The 20,444-nt window shown below is 40.0% G+C and overlaps 2 protein-coding genes across 2 annotated transcripts; both read right to left on the bottom strand.

Annotated features, from left to right (window-relative positions):
- Positions 1-1,277: 1,277 nt before the first annotated feature.
- Positions 1,278-11,736, bottom strand: LOC117561961 (GTPase IMAP family member 4-like). The gene is made up of 2 exons (XM_034239700.1): positions 11,493-11,736; positions 1,278-2,523 (listed from the first exon to the last, which is right to left on the bottom strand). Exons 1-2 carry the CDS (start codon positions 11,515-11,517, stop codon positions 1,667-1,669), a joined length of 882 nt encoding a protein of 293 aa, XP_034095591.1. The 5' UTR covers positions 11,518-11,736; the 3' UTR covers positions 1,278-1,666.
- Positions 11,737-16,162: 4,426 nt separating this feature from the next.
- LOC117561965 (GTPase IMAP family member 9-like) lies at positions 16,163-20,046 on the bottom strand. Its single transcript, XM_034239704.1, has 3 exons — positions 19,978-20,046; positions 18,462-18,563; positions 16,163-17,426 (listed from the first exon to the last, which is right to left on the bottom strand). The coding sequence occupies exons 1-3, from the start codon at positions 20,003-20,005 to the stop codon at positions 16,462-16,464; spliced, it is 1,095 nt and encodes a 364-aa protein (XP_034095595.1). The 5' UTR covers positions 20,006-20,046; the 3' UTR covers positions 16,163-16,461.
- Positions 20,047-20,444: the final 398 nt, after the last annotated feature.

Here is a 20,444-nt window from a genome sequence, read left to right as displayed (position 1 = left end):
CCCACAAGGTAAGCAACTCAGTTCATCTCAGTATTCATACTTCACTGGTTTTGGGGATTTCATCGGAGCGGTGCTTTCCCCTCCTGAATGATTATCCTGCAAACCGTGGGCCTAATCGCCAAACACCATTACATTCTCCTGTTGTACTATCATGGCAATCATTTCATTCATATGACGTGTAAACAATAAATATGTAATTCTTACATCACGTCTCTCCGGGTTGAAATGAAAGCTTTAGCGCAAGTTCAATAAGGAAGACCTAACTCGAGTCACTCACACGTCACTCTATGGCTCCCTTCCCCCCTCATTAAATATGAGGGCGTCACGCCTCAGCAGCCAATCGCTGCACATGCTAAATGCCTTAAATACCTGCTCTTCCTCCCTGTCAGTTGTCATTGCAGATGATCACACGCAACCCGCCTCCACCCCTCTCGCCTCCGTCAGGACAAAGCTAAACCTTCCTCCTTCAGACCGGTCTCACCTACTCATCACCACCACCAGTGTCTAGACCCCGGGGATTTCATCGGAGCGGTGCTTTCCCTCCTGAATGATTATCCTGCAAACCGGGGGCCTAATCGCCAAACACCATTACATTCTCCTGTTGTACTATCATGGCAATCATTTCATTCATATGACGTGTAAACAATAAATATGTAATTCTTACATCACGTCTCTCCGGGTTGAACATAAATAAACACTGTGTTTACTTTTGTGCTTTCTTGCTTTCAAAGCTTCTTTATTATAATCTCCTTAATACCGTACATTTCTCCTAAACTCACCAAAAGTCAGCATCACATAAAGCCTCATTTGCATATGTAAACATAACTAATAATATAAATTATACAGAATTTAGTTTTTAAAGGTTTGTAATGTGATGTTGTGTAAAATACATATATTTTGATCAACACCTTCCTTCTGATTGGTCGAGGACTCCCTGCTCCAGAGCTTATTAAGTGTCTCTATAACCCAGATTAGTTTGCATGTAGTGATTGGTTGTCCAAACCAATTAAAGGTTCAGCTATTATTGAGATAATTAATGAGTTTAAGGTATTTTCTGGATATAAAGGCCAATAATGTAAAATCCTTAAAGTTACCACGATTTATAATGTTCAGATTTAGCACACGTTCATTTCCATTATTTCTTCTTTTCTATAATGACATGAAAACAAATTATTTAGATCCAGTGGTGAATAATACTGTGATTTCTAATAAGATATACCCTTAAAACCCTCTTTTAATCTTTAATTAAACAACAAAAGCACATAACACACTCAATGTGAACTCAACAGTCTTTTATTATGGTACACTATTAATCACTTGATGTTTGTCTTTACACATTAACACATTAATTTGTGTTCCAACCTTTTCATATTTGATTTAAAAATGCATTACATATAAAGATTTGAACGTTTCGATTGTTATAGCAATCAAAGAACAAATCAGAGATCTTGGTTCTGGACAATGTGTGACATTTGTTTAGTATTTGTTCAAACCACGCAAACCTAGAAATAACTGATATAACTATAAATCACACCAAACAAATACATCAGAAAGGGGACTGAAGATGAGCAAGGAGGTTTGGTAAATCTGCTGCTGTCCAGCCTCAGAAGGTCAGACTCTCTCATGCTAAACATCTCAGTTGATAGGTATTATCTAAAAAAGGAATCTATAAAATTGTACATTCAGCTTCCTCTCTGGCCTTCCATCCCGCCTCTTCTCTTATTATCCAACTCTCCCCCTCCATTTCTCTTTCACTAGCTTCTTTTAGATTTTGCATCCTCTCCATGTCATCTTTGGCTTCATTTAATTGTTTCTCATACTTTTTTGCCATTTCCTCTTCCTGTTTGCGTATTTCGTCTTCTTTCTGTTTAAGGATTCTCTGTTTCTCCTCTTCTATGGCCCTCTCTGCCTTCTGGAACATTTCAGTGGTGTAATGGCTTCCTCCGTTCTTCACTGCTATATTTCTGATCTTGTCGAGCAGCTCTCTGACCTGAGAACGATCCTCCTCCTCATTATTGAAGACGTGGTACTGCCCTTTACATCTGGCCACCAGTTCCCGCAGCTCTTCACTTTGCTCCAATAACTCTTCGATAGGTTTCCCTTTGAGCAGATCACCGTGGGTAAAGAGAACCATGCTGTATCTGTCGGCTTCCTTTCCAAAGATTTCCTGAATCTTCTGCACTGTCTGCTTTTCTTCCTCTGTGAATCTGCCCACTTTGATGACGATCAGGAAGACATGGGGTCCAGGAGAAGCAAATGAAATGCTCTTACAAATGTTCTTTCTGGTCGTCTTTTCATCAATCTTGGTGTCAAACAGACCAGGAGTGTCAATAACAGCAACTTTTTGTCCATCAACTTCACCACAGACCTTTTCACAGTTTACAGTCAAGGATTTAAAAGAGAACTCTGATTTAAAGAACTCTTTTCCCAGAATGGTGTTTCCTGTGGTGCTCTTCCCAGCTCCGGTCTTCCCCACCATCACAATCCGGAGTACATCGTTATTGTATGTGTTTGATTGGCAGGCTGAAAAAAAGAAGAATGAAGAAATATTTAGAAATCTCGGTATTTATAAAATGGTTCAACTACCAAATGAACAATGTTGACAGAGAGGGGAGTGGGATCAAGACAACCTGATCTCACCAGAATGCACCACGACTCCTTAACACCGCATTGCGTGGTGGAGTCACAAACTCTGCTACAGTTACGTGTCGGCACCACGCAAACAACCCCAATGTAAAGTGAATGAGGCTCCTTTGTCGTGGTGCACACACACATTTCTACAACGTCCTGCAGTGAGCTTTTATTCTATAAAACGTTTTTAAAATCTACTTTATAGCTTGTAGTAACTCACGGGAGGCTTCTTTTAATTTATTTGTATTCATAATAATTTTCATTTTTCGTCAGAATGTATTATGGCAACCCTGTCTCCTAAAAATTACGTTCCCACAGAACTAAACTGCATTCTCAATTACGTTTAGCTAGAAACTTAATTGATACGTTTGTTATGAACGTATCTTAAATACGTTTATTTTCTACATATCTTTGCCATTTATTGTCTTGCTTATAATAATGATAATAGTCATTTATAAATATCATTTTAGAGCACACCTTTGAAATCAGTAGGCGAGGCTGTAATTTCTCCAGCTGTTACTCTCATGAGCAGGCAGAAAATAATAGTTTTAACATGCCAAAAAGCTGCTGTGTCGTTTATTGCACCTCAAACATTAAAACAAATCCAGAGTTACGTGTTTCTGAACTTCCTCTAAGAACAAAGGACAGTAACAGAAGATCTCTGTGGCTTCAGGCTTGATCGCCGTTCAAATGACAGCGTTGGTTTCCCCAAAAGTGGGCGGGGCTGTAAAGTGACGTAGATTTTACACTCATATATTATTCAAAACCATTCTATTTATTCTAACGTAAATTACATGACAGTGTTTTATCTTTTTATTTATTTGTTTTTATCTTAAATCGTATAATGTCGGACTTCTTTTGCCGTCTGTGAGGAAAATAAATGGGGCTCAGAGCCTCAAAATACTGAAATCTGTATTTTTTGTAATCTTTTTTTCCTTCTAATTTGTTATTCTTTTCTGAATAACACACTGTTATTTACTCAACAATAACACACAATTATCCTTTTTTATTTATTTGTTTAATTCTATAATCTTGGGCTTTTTAGCCGTAAATAAAGTCACCGGAAACAGACGTAGGCCTCTAAGGGACATTTTGAGCGATACACATCACAAACCACCCACTGAAGAGATTACCAAAGATCCTCAGCTTGAAGCTCGTTGATTGGATGTTTTAGCCGCAATGTATGTTGGGATATGGTGTTAATGCGATATGATATCTGAAAACATTTTAAAATAATAAAATAATACTTTATTCCGAGTGTTCTTGCTTTTCTCTTTGGAGGTAATCACATAACGCCATTGTAATACACGGTTCGGCTGCATTAAATATTACATATCTGCCGTAGTTCTTTATTTATAGAGCCCTGCTGAGAAGACTTCTGGACAAACAGGAGAACTGAAAACTTGACGGCAAAACTGAATATGTGACGTGGATCATAAATATATCAACAATTAAACAACATCTTACATTTCTTTTCACACAATACGTCTCCTTGCAGTATCAATAGTAATTCAGCTGACTTTTATATTTGATCCAATTGGTAGATAGGTTATATTTACACCATAACGGTGCACAGCTGGTAGAAAAGGACTTGTAGTTGTTAAAGATAATACTGATTTTCTTTGAATATCAGAATGTAAATACTGAGTTGAGAGAATAGTTTGGGAATGTGGGTGATGGGAGACACATCTATGGAATCACAATTTCAATAGCTTACCATTAAATGACGGATACCTTTCTGTCTGTGATGTTTTACAAATCAGATATTAATGTGTAGAAGTAAAACATGAGAAATAGTATAGCAATATCCTGTAAAATTATGTAAAAACATGAATAAAACTACACATCTTCAGATGTTATACATACATACGTGTCCTACACTAATAATACAAAGCTATTATTAGTATGCTGTTTACCTTGTGTGCACCGCCTAGTGGTTAAAGCACGTTATTGAATTATTTTTGTTGAATAATGTTATTTTTGTTGAATAATGTTATTGATGAAAACAATATTAAGAGTACATACTTTCATAGGGGGAAAGTAGAAGGTCAATGATAGAAATATAGAATATAAAAAATCAAGAAGATACTGTAAGTGATCTCTACAATAAAACAGTTTAGTGCAGGATGTACAAAGATATTAATATGAGGATGTGCAAAACAGACAAACTAATTAACCTGTATTAACACATTAAAGAATACTTCAGGTTAAAGGTGGGGTAGGTAAGTTTGAGAAACCGGCTCGAGATACACTTTTTGTTATATTCCATGGAATGCTCTTAACACCCCGATAGCAATGAATATCTTAAATGCTTTGACAACAAATCCATAAAAAATGTTAATCTGTGGAAGCCGTAATACTGTAAAAAGTACAACCAATCCGTTTTGCCGCCCTGTCTGTCAGCCTTCCATCTCGTGCACGCACAAATGTATCTCGTGCCCTCATTGGGCATGCCGTCATTGGGCGTGCATTGCGCGTTCATGTGTGTTGGAGGAGGTGCTCTGTAAGGAAGTCTGAAGGAAGGGGCGGATTATTTTCGGCTGTGTACTTTCAAATTTTAGTGCACTCGAGCCGGTTTCTGAAACTTACCTACCCCACCTTTAAGGTCTTCTTTCAAATAAGAAAAAAGCTTTGGGGGTATTGTTAGAAATTAAAATCAATGTTTTGATGGCATGATGTACCTTAAATGTACCTTCAGTTTAAATGCTGTTTTATACTGAAAAACCAGAAAATTATTGAGCACAACCAGTTAAGCTTTTATTCTGAAAATCCTTCATCTCCGGTTAGCATGTGGCTAGTTTACCATTTCTTATAAAGGTTAATTTAGTAGCGAAATGACATGGAGTGATGCACACCGAAACCTACTGATTTTAACACTGCAACTATAGACGTATTATTATTGCTGAATATTAAATGAAGGTATAGTTTATTTGAATAAAGTTATTGTTTACAGACGTGGGTAAGATGTGACAACATCCGGAATGACCAGAAACCAAACCAGCCGTGAAGTATTTTCTGTATTTTTTAGAATATTAACCACAACGTTTAGAATGTGTTAAAGGAAAAGTGATGAAAGACAATATGAGGAGAAGAGGCGTGTTTAAGTATGTATTGAATGTACAATGCCTGAATCCTCTGTTTAAACGTAACAACGGACATTAAGATGTGGAGGGCCGGCCCGCAGGGAGGAGCCTGCAGAAGCTATATAACAGCAGCACCTGAGCGGTTCGGCCTCTTTTCTCTGCTAGCGAGGGCCAGAGACAGCTGCTTTTCTGTCGGACGATATCCTGTTTGTGACTGTACCGCGCCTTTTATTAATTAAAGTACCAATTTGAAAACATCTCAGAGACTCCATTTAGTCTCCTTTTTAAGCTTCTCTTTCCTGGACGCGAGAATAACCATCACAGTTAACAGTATCTAGCTACAGATAAATATTAAGCCTGACAAAGCCCTTGTGTTATGTTCACATTTCGCACCCTTTGGTAATGTTCGGGTCAAATTGACCCGGGACATATTTCAGGGTTTAAAAAAATACAGAACTAAATTCAACATGCACAATTCCTTATATATATTGTCTTTAACTAATTCCCCAACAATATAAATGAAATATGATTAGTTTTTGAAAATACTCTTTGCTGGATCAAATGTAACAATGGAAGTGTCCATCGTTTTTTGTGATAACAATTTAAGTTAAAAAAAATACACTAATAAAAACTAGGTTTACATTTTGCTCATGCTTTTCTCGGACAAATGTAAATGAAACATTTTTTCATTAATGTTTATTATTTTTAATCTGTCATATAATAATCAAAGCCCTGAAGGAAATAAAGCCATTTATCAGCAATTGGAACACAAGAACCACATCCAAAAGTATTTGGCTGTGAAATATTGTTAGGAACCTTGACCCAATAGCTTGGAGGACTCAAATGCACGACCCCAGAGACAAACAGGTTTTTGAAGAAAAAAATAGTCTTTACTTGCAAAAAAAACAAAATCACTCTTTTAGAGGAATGAACAAACTGACAAACGTAAAGCGCTCTCGTGGAGGGTAAAAGGCAAAACACTGACTTTCATTAAACAATGGCTTAGATCTTACTTCTTGGAGCAATGAACAAGACGAACCGACAACTAACAAGGGGAGACAGGACAATATATACATGAGGTAAGTGGGCACAGGTGGAAACAATCAGGGGCGGGGCAGACACTGATGATGGCGGGAAAAGGAACCAGAGCAGGAAGTAAAGGGACCTGGAATGAGACAAGGTGAGTACAAAATAAAACAGGAAGTGGAACATAAACTAAACTAACATGACAAAACTTAACATAATTAACGGGACACAACAAATATAGAGGGAATGAAACATCCATATAAATGACATAGAACAGATATAAACACAAAGCAAATAAAAACAATTAACAGTCACTATTCATAAAATACAGTATATCCGAAAACTATATTGATGAAGTGACAGAACATCATGTGAGTCAATGGGCAAGTCCGTTTAGGAAACACATGATGTACAGAACTTCTTTGTGTGTATAGCACAGATGTACTTGTTGCAGTTGCTGCATGTAGTCTGTGTCTTGGATTCCTTTGAGGGTCCACAGACCTCACAGCTGGCTGTGGGGGTCTTCTTGCGGCTGGCTGTGGGGGTCCTTCAGCGGCTAGCCGTGGGGGTCTTCCAGCAGCTGGCTCTGAGTCAAGTTCATCTTCCAATTTGCTGTCAAATTCTGAGTTTACCTCCACATCATCCTCATCTTCAGAAATGTCTTCCTGTTCCACTTCACCGTGTGCCTCTAATGCATTCCACTCACTCTCATCCATTATTAGCTCCAAGGCTCTGAGCAGAATATCTTTTGGCCATTTTGCTGGTAGATAATTGTAGTTCTGCACTACACTGTAATGTGAGGTTATGTCTCTGTTTAGTCCCTCCTCCGGCGTGCAGGTGCGAGGGAGACAGTGCGAGAACATTTAAAATGTTTATACATTTCTGGAAGATCTAAAATGTTTATAATGTTCTAGGATAGTTTGTGTACACCACTACAAAGCGTAAAGATCAAGGGAAAACAGGATCAAACAGCTTCTCTGTGCATACGATTGTGTGTGTGTGTGTGTGTGTGTGTGTGTGTGTGGTGTGTGTGTGTGTGTGTGTGTGTGTGTGTGTGTGTGTGTGTGTGTGTGTGTGTGTCTTTAGTTTCTGTGTTTCTGTGTGTTTTTCTCTGTCTGTCTGTCCTGGTATTGTATCCGGGTCAGATTGACCCGAACCTCTTATGAAGGACATAAATGCGGGTGGGCATTTTTTTCATAAGTGGAAAAAAATAAAACAATTCCACATGTCCTTCACTATAAATAAGCCCCGGCCATTGAGTTTCAGGTTGAACGAAAATATCCTTATATATTTTTGTATTCATTGAGAATGGAAATCGGGTCAATTTGACCCGAACACCACACAAGGGTTAACGTCTAATATATTGCTTTACTGCAATGTCAACTATGTTGAAGCACTTATTTTAACTGATATTATACACATTAATTATACTCTTATGTATGTAGATAGAATAAGAAATGTGCAGAATATGACAGTTTAATGGTGGAGGTACACACATATTGATAGATGTCTTGTAATGCACTGTTGAGGAACCTGTGACCCAAGTTTTTCATTAATTGCATAACTACACCGTAGTTGTGTATGTGATATGTCAATAAACCTTAGAAAATCTTGAAATCTTGAAAGGGATGTGCAAAATAGCCATAATATACAGTTTTTAATTAACTATTAGTAGAGAATAACGAGTAATTAATATACTTTATAGAGATCTGCAGATAAATGTTTAGTCTTCTCAAGCACCAACTATCAAATATCTCCTGATTGTTGACACTTGACAATCACCTTACCTGAATTTTACTCAGGTGTAACTAAAGTCTGCTTTAAGGGTTGTTTATATTTCACATAATTAATCAGAATCTGCAGAGTTACTAAAGTAAATGTAGTGGAGTAAAAATACCAGGTTAACCTCTGAATTGTAGTGGAGTAGAATATTAATGCTGCCCATTATGGATACAAGCGATTTTCACCCATATAGTAATTACATGTTTTAAATGTGTACACACCAATGTGTGCCTCTAACAATCAAATATCTCTCCTGATTGTTGGCACTTGACAATCACCTTCCCTGAATTTGACTCAGGTGTAACTAAAGTCTGCTTTAAGGGTCGTTTATATTACATTACATTACATTGCATGTAGCTAACGCTTTTATCCAAAGTGACTTACAGTAAGTACATTCGACCAGGAAGATACAACCTTGAAGAAAACAGAATCATATAAGTACATCAGGTTTTAGAGCAAAACATTTCAAGTGCTACTCAACTGGCTTTAGATAAGCCAGCCCTTTATTAGTATATAAGTGCTTTGTTAATAGTTCTATCGCTCGAAGTGGAGTCGAAAGAGATGAGTTTTCAGTCTGCGCGGGAAGGTGTGTAAGCTTTCTGCTGTCCTGATTTCAATGGGGAGCTCATTCCACCATCTTGGAGCCAGGATAGCAAACCCACGTGTTTTTGCTGATGGGAACTTGGGTCCCCCTCGCAGTGAGGGTGCAGCGAGCCATTTGGCTGATGCAGAGCGTAGTGCACGCGCTGGGGTGTACGCGCTGCGGTGTACGCGCTGGGGTGTACGGTTTAACCATGTCCTGGATGTAGGAAGGGCCAGATCCATTCGCAGCATGGTACGCAAGTACCATTGTTTTGAAGTGGATTCTAGCAGTTACTGGAAGCCAGTGAAGGGAGCGGAGGAGCGGAGGAGCGGTGTGGTGTGGGAACATTTTGGAAGGTTGAAGACCAGACGAGCCGCTGCATTCTGGATGAGCTGCAATTTCACATCATTAATCAGAATCTACAAAGTAACTAAAATAAATGTAGTGGAGTAAAAATACACTGAGCTGTCATGTGGGTATATATTAATGCTGCCCATTATGGATAAAAGCGATTTTCACCCATTTAGTACTTACATGTTTTACATGTGTACACACCAATGTGTTTCCTATGACCTAAACCTCCAGGGCTGTACACAGTTTAATACTGTCAACTTCTAATTTTGGGAAAAACAAAAACGTCTTTTAAAACTACAATTCCCAGTAGAGACGTGGCAAAGAGAACATGTTGCGAAACACAGTAGCCAGCATGTGTAGTTCTGGGGGGCGTTCGAGTCCAGTTTTGAATAGTCTGCCGTGGTTTCGTTCCATTTCAAACAGCTTGGCGTAACCTTGGCGCACTGCCACTCCAACATCCAATCCCAGAGCTTGAAGATTAATCACGGGGTTTGTCAACGGGAATGTAGTCCCAAACGATAGCTGGGGATTATGGGTAGAGTAGTGTCTTCGGCAATCCTAAACTGAATTGTTTTTCGGATATCCTATCGCATTAACAACACCACATCTGGCGTCACAGAGATCTTCTGTTACTGTCCTTTCTTCTTAGAGGAAGTACAGACACACGTAACTCTGGTTTTGTTTTAATATTTGAGGTGCAATAAACGACACAGCAGCTTTTTGGCATGTTAAAACTATTATTTTCTGCCTCGCTCATGAGAGTAACAGCTGGCGAAATTACAGCCTCGCCTACTGATTTCAAAGGTGTGCTCTAAAATGATATTTATAAATGACTATTATCATTATTATAAGCAAGACAATAAATGGCAAAGATATGTAGAAAATAAACGTCTTTAAGATACGTTCATAACAAACGTAACGTGGGAGAAAATAAGTTTCTAGCTAAACGTAATTGAGAATGCAGTTTAGTTCTGTGGGAACGTAATTTTTAGGAGACAGGGTTGCCATAATACATTCTGACAAAAAATAAAAATTATTATGAATACAAATAAAATAAAAAAAGTAGATTTAAAAACGTTTTATAGAATAAAAGCTCACTGCAGGACGTTGTAGAAATGCGTGTGTGCACCACGACGAAGGAGCCTCATTCACTTTACATTGGGGTTGTTTGCGTGGTGCAGACACGGAAATGTAGCAAAGTTCGTGACTCCACCACGCAATGCGGTGTTAAGGAGTCGTGGTGGAGTCACGCATTCTGGTGAGATCAGGTTCGATCAAGATGGTTTAATAATCTAAAATATGTGTAGATTCTAGGTTTAAATAATCTAGAACATCTCTAGAATCTGTCATTCTATTGATATTTTTCATTTATTCCTGTAGATGCTATTGGCACCATAGAAAGCGTTTATTAGGCGACTGGCAGGTTTGGTGATAAAGGTAGAGGGTCTGTCAATGTCAAGTGATGCACCTTGAAGGGACCTTATTTTTTCTTCACCGGAGCAAGAGAGAGGCACCATGATGAACACAAATACTCAAAATTAAAATCAAACTAAATGTTAATCTTGCCTGAATGTTTCACTTCTTAACTGCCTGAATACAACCTGAACCGACATGGTGCAGCAGTGGCCTCTAGCTGTACGTTTATTTTAATGAGAAAACATTTTTGACAGATAGTCACGACAACATTTTAGTTTCTATCTTTCATACTTCTACAAATTACCCCATTTTGGGCCTAAAAAAACTTTTAAGTATATAAGTTGCCTTTAGTTATAGTCATGAGCCCAAACAGACTTCGTACTGGCTACCCCTAAATATGTAGTCTTGTGAAGAATGTAATGCAAGCAAGTAAAAGCTGTGTCGCATTCGCAAAATCACCCAGGCTCTTAAAATGCTTGGAATATAAGAAATATTCATTTTGTATTAACTGTTTTGATCTGTTCATTATTAGGAAATATGACAAGCTACATATCCATCTATAAATATCTATTTAGATAAGTTGCAATCATCATTAACAATAAAGTTTATTCACTTACCATTTTGGGCATGTTTGCTGGCCATAGTTGGTTCTGGAGGGAGGAGCTGGTCTGCTGCTGAGCTGAAGAAGTGAAGTTAGTCTGCAGCAACAGCTCCTTAAATACAGACTTCATGAAGCAAACCACACCCACACACACTGACATCACAGTCTGAAGTTCAGCTACAGTGGGATGATTATTAGATTAAAAAGTATAACATCCTTCCCTTAATAAACAGAAGAAGGGGAAATACAGCCTCATGTGTTCAGATTTGTTTTAATTGAACAGATTATATATATTTTAGATATAAGCCCTCAATGCTCTTTACATATCAACATTCACCCGTTCACACCCATTCATAGAGGCAGAGGCTGCCATGCAAGGTGCTCAGGGAGACTAACATTCACACACACTCACACACATTAGCCATACCAATGTGTGGTTAAGTATCTTGCCCAAGGTCACATGGACATGTAGAGCTACATTTTATTTACAGTTTGAAGCACCTCCAGCAGTCTGCAGCTCTCAAAGTGTTTAAAAAGAAACATGGACAGTTAGCTTCAGCATTCAGCATAATAGTGATTTAATCTAATCTGGCTTCATATTATTAAAAGCAACACGAGAATCAACCCGACGCAGTCCACCATCGTTGTGGTTGTGAGCGGCTGGGAACACAACTGGGACTAACAAGGAGAACCAGTTCAGAACCAGAAAAGTACGGAGCTAGAACCAAACTGGTTTGGTGGGAAGGGGCATGGATGTGTTTAAACTGCCATTTCTTTCCCTGTTAGGTTTTCACATTCATGTTATATGATTTTATTGTACCTCTTATTCAGGGTCTGATTGACACCCTTACTTTTCCCACCTGCTTGCTTCACTCACCGTAACAACATTTCCCATTAGAATGTATTTTCCTTTCACTTTTAGATAACTGCCCTCAGTTAACCCTGCTCCCTCCTCCCTTCAGCATTTACAAGAAATGCTCTCAGTTCTTCTAAATCCCACAACAAGCCTTGGCAGGGGGGGGGGGGGGGGTGGTAGTGGATCGCCGGAGCTGTATTAGATTAACATTAACATGCTTATTGTAGTGGTAAATGCAATGTCTTGCAGCCTGTAGCACCATCCTTGATGGAGCATATGTGTGGGCTGGACCTGTATTTTACAGGAAAGGAGTGAGCAGAGGGTCGAGTTGTCGATTCTTGTTCTGTTTTATGTGACTATCTGCCTCACCCTCTCAGACTTTCAGTTGCGCACGTTACTAAAGAGACGCGCTACCATGACAACCAAACAATGGTGTAGCTGTATTAAAGTCCGAGTGGAAACAGTCCTGAGTAAATCTGATTTGGTCAGAAATCGGGAGAAATGCGGGAGAAATATGACCCCGGGAGGAAACCGGGAGAGGGCAGTGAAATCGGGAGTCTCCCGCGAAAATCGGGAGGGTTGGCAAGTATGGTGTACGGTGCAAGGGATTCATTTTAAGTTCTGATTCCCATAAGGCTGTTCCCTATGGAGCTCTTCCCAGCTTCAGTCTTCCCCTCCATCACAATCCTGAGCCCCTCGTCATTGTATTTGATATCTGAAATGTCAATGAACAAATGGGATTTATTTTCAGATACTGACACAGAGTCCAGATTAATGCGATTTTAGATGCTACTTTTATCTGACTATTTATAGTTTGACTCCAGCTCCTTCAGCAGCTGTTGTGTTGGACTGATCCACACTGTTACAGCAGCCTGAACTTTGTCAAAGTGTTTTCAAAAGAAACATTGACAGGCTGATTCAGGATACAACTTAATAGTGATTCAACTGACCATGTTCATTTATTTACTGACATTTATTTCCCCTCTAGGCTTTCACGTTCATGTGATATGATTCTATTCAACCTCTTATTCAGGGACTGAAATGATTGACACCCTTAATGTCCTGAATGTATTTTCCTTTCACTTTTAGATAACTACCCTCAGTAAACCCTGCTCCCCCTCCCTTCAGCATTTACAAGAAATGCCCCCTGTTCTTCTAAATGCCACAAAGAAACTGTATTGAATGAAAATCATAAATAATATATGTTTTAAGACTGAGATATACTCAACATATGTAAGGTATCCTTGGGTGTTATGAAAGGCGCCCCCCAAAATAAATGTATTATTATTATTATTTGTGGAGTCAGGTGGTCCGTGAGTGTTTTTTATTGGTCAAGTGGTCCTTGGTATGAAAAAGTTTGAGAAACACTGCGCTAATGGATTGTCAAAGGGGGAGCCTCATTGCGGGGAAATTATACAGATGGCTAGTCCGCCCCTGAAGAATGTCTCTGCACACGTTATTATTAATAATAATTACAAAAAAATTGATATTTTTTATTTTCAATTTTGTAATCATCTCGCGACCCCCACTCGGGGTCTCACCCCCACTTTGGGAACCCCTGCACTAACCCCATTTTAAGGCCAATGTGCTGCATTCACACACAAACAAATTAAAGATCAATTTATATGAACACAATTATAAACTGACGAAATATTTCAACCAAATAAGAAGGGAAATGAAAGTAGACTGAAGACTAATAATAGTTTTCAAATAAGTCCTTGATCATCATATTACTGATGAAAACAATGCAAAATATGAATGCACAAATATTAAAAAAGACACCTGTGTCCCCGATAGATAAAGGATATAAAACATGCTGATCCTGACCTACCGTCTTTGTTAATAAAGCCTCCCATTATTGGATTGTAGAGAGCAGAGGTGCTGGTTTACAGTGAGGTAAAGACTGAGAGTTAAGAGACTGTTTGAAACAATTCCTTTTGTATGAGCTGCATGCAGCAAACCACACCCAATGCAGACTGGGTGTGTACGTGTTATTTTACAGGCTGTTTATCCATTGAGACTAAATCAAAAAGGTTCAGCAAACTCTGTCTTTGAGTGATGTTCTTTAATTTGTTTTAAATGCAGTGCTGTCTTTATATGTACAAGATAAATTACATGTTTTGATGAATGTAGTCTTCAGTGTTTCTAGTCATGTCAAGTCTTTTTTATTCATACATCCATACTTTGAAAATCACAAACTCTACCAACAGAACTTTTCATTCTTAGACCCTAAATTGTTATGAGTAAAAACTGCCCAAAAAACCTTAAATGGTGAAATAAATGTTTATAAACGTTGATGTGTTTACAGAAAGACCAACGATGCAAAATGACAGTATGGACAATCAGGATGACAAAGTTAAACATAGCAAACACTAAGAACTTCTCTACAAGTTGATATGTCGCTTTATTCAAAATGGTTTTAATGTAACCTACAACAGATCTACACAGCCTACACATAACACACAAGAACATTATTATTTTCGGATAGACATACCTACATAAAGTAGCATCAAAATGTAGCCGTTGCATTTATTCTGCATTTCACTTTACAATCTTTTACTTGTCGTGTTTTTTCTCAGCTCTTCAATGGTCATTGGAATTTGTTGATTCACGCCCTTTATTGTTCTGTTTTTAGCACAGCTTGAATATCCAGTCCACCTGCATGTTCAGTGTTCATTTATGGCGCATTTCCACTGCAACGGGGTAGCCCCGTTTAAGCGTCCCTAACGGCCCGTCTACACTACAGGCATCGAAAAAGCTTGAAGCTGGGCGTGTCTGAGGCTTGGCGATTTCTCACGCCCAAGGCGACCAACAACCAATCACATGAATCTCCCGCCCCCGACATACAAAGCAATAGCAATGTTAAAACGAAGTAAACTGGATATAAAATCCCCAAACAGGCGAAAACCTACCAGTTTCACCCACTGTCTCTGCCACCTCCCTCCATGCCTGGTTCCTCTGGTTTGTATCCCGGTAATAGTTCTGGTCGGAAAGAACCGGGTGATTTGCTACCGTAATTTCTCGTTTGGAATATGAGGAAATAAACTGCGGTCTGGCTCTCCCAGCTTGCACGCGGTTTGATTGGCTAGCGCTTGTACTGGCGGGAATTGCAAAAACGGGATTTGATTGGCTGACGCCAGCTTCGAGCAAGCATCGAGCCTCAAAAGTTGAACATTGTTCAACTTTTGACGCCGATTGACGCTTGCCATGCTTGCAACGCCTTGCCATGCTACCCACAATGCAGTTCGGCGAAGTTTGAAAATATCCTACGTCACCCCATTCAAATGAATGGGCGAAGCGTTGAAAGCATTTTTTGACGCCTGTAGTGTAGACGGGCCGTAAGCGTCCTCGCTCAGGCCTCGGGCTGCCTCGCTGGCCGTCCGAGGCCGTGGCACATTTCCATTACAGTTTAGGACCTGGGGTAGCAACGCAGTGTAGGCGGGGCGATCGGCTTCACATTTCGAGTTGTTCCGTCGAGCTCCTGCTGGATTTGATCATCCCCAATGAGATGTAGGAACGTCGTCACCTCCTCGGTCGACCACGGTGTGCTTTTCTTATTAGACGTAGCCATTTTTGTAGCTCCTCCGTTTACAAAATGCTGTTTATAAAAATGCTGCAAGCTTGCTTCTAGATATATATATGCGACGCTAGGGATGAACTCGCGCGCGATCTTGTGACGATTCTCTCTGACCAATCAGCAGTCGAGAGTGTTGACGTCACTAGTTCAGCCCTGGCCCTGGTCTGAGGGAACCACGATTTTATGGGGCCGGAAAAAGAGGGAAAAAGTACCCGCTAGCCGGTACTAGGCTATATGGAAACGCCACCAAAAACTGGCCTGGCCGCTTGAGGACGGTTAAGGACGCTTAAACGGGGCTACCCGCTGCAGTGGAAATGCGCCATTAGAGAACTATAAACAGCAAACCCAGTTCACCCTCTCATCAGCATTTACAAGAAAGGCCACCTGTTCTTTTAAAAGCCACCAATATAAAATGCATGTAGAGAGTCCAGCTAGCTCTTTGGATTTTTGCTCTTAGTTTATGTTCATGACATGATGGCAAATGTGCATGTGTACATATTATTCTGCACTTTTACGAGATTGTAAACCATCAAAACTGAACCAAATGTTTATTTAAGAAAACACTTGTTTCACCACTTTCACAATAAATTCAAAAAACTGTTTGAAAATTGAAGTGCTTCTCTCAGCTTCGTTTCTAGCGATTCTTTCCTGCATCTCTTCCAGTTGTTTCCTTGCCCCCTGCTTTTCTTTTTCCTGAGTTGCTATAATCCTGTTGAACTTCTCCCCTTCTGCCTTTGCTTCCCGGAGTTGTTGCTCATACTTTTCCGATATTTTCTTCTCCTGGTCCTCCTGCTGTTTGCGTATTTCCTCTTCTCTCTCTTTAAGGATTCTCTGTTTCTCCTCTTCTATGGCCCTCTCTGCCTCCTGGAACATTTCATTGGTGTAATGGCTTCCTCCGTTCTTCTCTGTTATATAACTGATCTTGTCGAGCAGCTCTTTGACCTGAGAACGATCCTTCACCTTATTATTGAAGACGTGGTACTGGCCGTTACATCTGTCCACAAGTTCCTGCAGCTCTTCGCTTTCCTTCAAGAACTCTTCGATAGTTTGGTCTTCGAGCAGGTCACCGTGAGTAAAGAGAACCATGCTGTATCTGTCTGCTTGCTCTCCAAAGATTTCCTGAATCTTCTGCACTGACTGCTTTTCTTCATCTGTGAATCTGCCCAGTCTGATGACGACCAAGAAGACATGAGGTCCAGGAGCAGCAAAAACAACGCTCTGAACAATATATGTTCTGGTCTTCTCTTCATCAATGCTGGTGTCAAACAGACCTGGAGTGTCAATGACAGCAACCTTTTGTCCTTCCACTTCCCCAAAGGCCTTAGCACAGTCTTTAGTCAGAGATTTAGAAGAAAACTTTGATTTAAAGTACTCTTTTCCCAGAATGGTGTTTCCTGTGGTGCTCTTCCCAGCTCCAGTTTTCCCAACGATCACAATCCGGACAGCCTTATCATTGTGGTAGTATGTATCGCCAGAGTATGTGTTGTGGCAGTTTGTAGAAGGTTGAGACGGACAGACTGAAAAACAGAAAAAAACTATTTGTTGCTGTGTTCATACGTTTTTGTTCTTTGCAATTCCACAAAAGACCTTTGAGGTTCCAAATAGAACCTTTTATGGTTATACAAATAAACCACAAGGAGTGCCTGTCAGACCCTCTAACATCTGATATCCCCTCTCTTTGTACATTAACACATTTACATCAAACCAAACAATATAATCTAAAATCACAACACATTAAATCAGAAGGAAACCCAACTTGTGCTGGAGCATTGGCAGGGAATCACACAAGGAACATAAAACCAGACATCAGGAACCAGAGGGGATCATAGACGATGTATAGAAAGCAAAGACAAGGGAAGACATATATCAGACAAACAGGCGGGAAAACACAAAGACAGGAAGTAAAAACAGACATCACACACGGGGTAAATGGACTGTACGTATACATCTCTTTAGCACACACACACACACACACACACACACACACACACACACACACACCACACACACACACACACACACACACACACACACACACACACACACACACACACACACACACACACACACACACACACACACACACACACACACACCAACTACACACACACACACACACACACACACACACACACACACACACACACACACACACACACACACACACACACACACACACACACACACACACACACACACACACACACCACACACACACACACACACACCACACACACACACACACACACACACACACACACACACACACCACACACACACACACACACACACACACACACACACACACACACACACACACACACACACACACACACACACACACACACACACCACACACACACACACACACACACCACACACACACACACACACACACACACACACACACCACACACACACACACACACACACACACACACACACACACACACACACACACACACACACACACACACACACACACACACACACACACACACACACACACACACCATTGGCAATCAGGAGCAACTCAGGCTCCAGTATCTTACCAGAGGGATCGTTGACATGTTGACTGTACGGGCTGGGCTCTAACCCACAACATCCTGATTGAAAGACGACCGCACTCCCAAGCAGCCAAAGTCGCAGGAACACTTTTCAAACAAGACAAAAAACCTGATCATGACAGACACACGGTTGGAAAAACAGTCGGGCATTGTTTCTGATAGCAAGTGTTATGGCAGAATCTTTATTACAGCGTATTTCTGGCTTATTCATTAAGGTCACATGATAAGCTATACAAGTCTGTTGTTGAGTTAGATCACACCGATTTGGAGAGGCCTATGGGCCATGGCTGATTATCAATCGATGTATTCATTTTAAAGTGAGCTGATGCCAATGTCAGAGGAAGTACAGAGAAGGCCTCAGGTTATAAAAGCAGTTAGGTATTTGTCAGTTAATTTACTCCTAAGGATTTCATGAGATAAGTGAACTTTCGACATCTGGGAACATATACGAGTTTGGAGGGAAGACATTGAGGTTCGTGTGCTAGTTAAACATGATTAGGATAAGTCTGTGTGCGTTCATTACAGTAGCTATATATGCCTGTGTGAAATTGTACTTGTGTTCTTTGATTGGTTGCTGTTGAAGCAAGGTGATGCTACTCCAGATTGATTATTGTTGTTGCGCAACTGAATAATAATGAATCACAACGATATCTGTGTTAGTGCTTTATTGATCTCTCTCTGTGTTAACATGTAAGGTTGGTGAGCCATAAATTGCACTAACACAACGTTTCTGATAGGACCGTGGGTGTAAAGCCAGCCTGCATTTCCGATATTACGTCATACCGGACGCAAATCTGGATCAGCTCCGTTGTAGCCCCGTTTTTAGAGATTTGGGTACGGAGGAAAAGAGAGAAGGTTTTATTTTCTGACGCTGCGTGAGTTCCCCGACGCACCGGGGACACATGTTGATGTATAAGAGACATCAAAAAGTGCATTTTGCATGATAGGTCCACTTTAACATTTACATTTAAAACATACCTTTAACTAGATCTTAAATCAGAAAACAAATGTATACAATACATTAGAGTGATGATCTTGAGTTTAACCTGTCATCAGTGTTCACTCTGGTGTGAAACTGCAGTAAGTATCAGATCAGCTGCAGCGTTCAATCAGTAACTGATATACAACAAGAGGGCGGGTCGGCTCTTATAAACAAACATGTCAACAATCAAACCGGAGTAGTGCTCCAGCGCTGCCATACTGCCCGCCCAGCAGAACCTTCTCAGATGAAGTTCACAAGGGATTTGGTTTTAAAAAAGAATTCTGGAAGATCCACCCCTCGCCGATAAAAACAGCGCTGGCCTGTCAAATAAAAATACTTCCCTCTCCACTCACCAAGGAGTTCATATACTGCAGGTTTAACATCAACAGGTTTGGCTTGTAAGCGTTTCCCTCTATGGCAGAGTTGGACTATGACATGATGTAGCCTATGTGTAACAATAAATATATATTTAAATGAAAATGTTACAATCAACAGCATGAATACAGTTGATCAACTTACCATTCAGCAGGGCACATTTGCTGACCATAGTTAGTTAGGAAGAGCTGGTCTGCTGCTGAGCTGAGGAAGTGAAGTTAGTCTGCAACAACACTTCCTTAAACAGAGACTGCATGAAGCAAACCACACCCACACACTGCTGACATCACAGTCTGAAGTTCAGCTACAGTGGGATGATTATTAGATTAAAACGTATAAAATCCTTCCCTTAATAAACAGAAGAAGGGGAAATACAGCCTCATGTGTTCAGATTTACATATTTTAGATATAAGCCCTCAATGCTCTTTACATATCAACATTCAGCCGTTCATACACATTCATAGAGGCAGAGTCTGCCATGCAAGGTGCTCAGGGAGACTAACATCCACACACACTCACACACGTTGGCCATACCAATTTATTAAGTATCTTTCCCAAGGTCACATGGACATGTAGAGCTACATTTTATTTACAGTTTGAAGCACCTCCAG

Source organism: Gymnodraco acuticeps, unplaced genomic scaffold (genome assembly GCF_902827175.1).
Source record: "Gymnodraco acuticeps unplaced genomic scaffold, fGymAcu1.1, whole genome shotgun sequence".
NCBI lineage: Eukaryota > Metazoa > Chordata > Actinopteri > Perciformes > Bathydraconidae > Gymnodraco > Gymnodraco acuticeps.
Note: the sequence above shows the minus strand (reverse complement) of the source record. Positions and strands in the feature narration are given on the sequence as shown.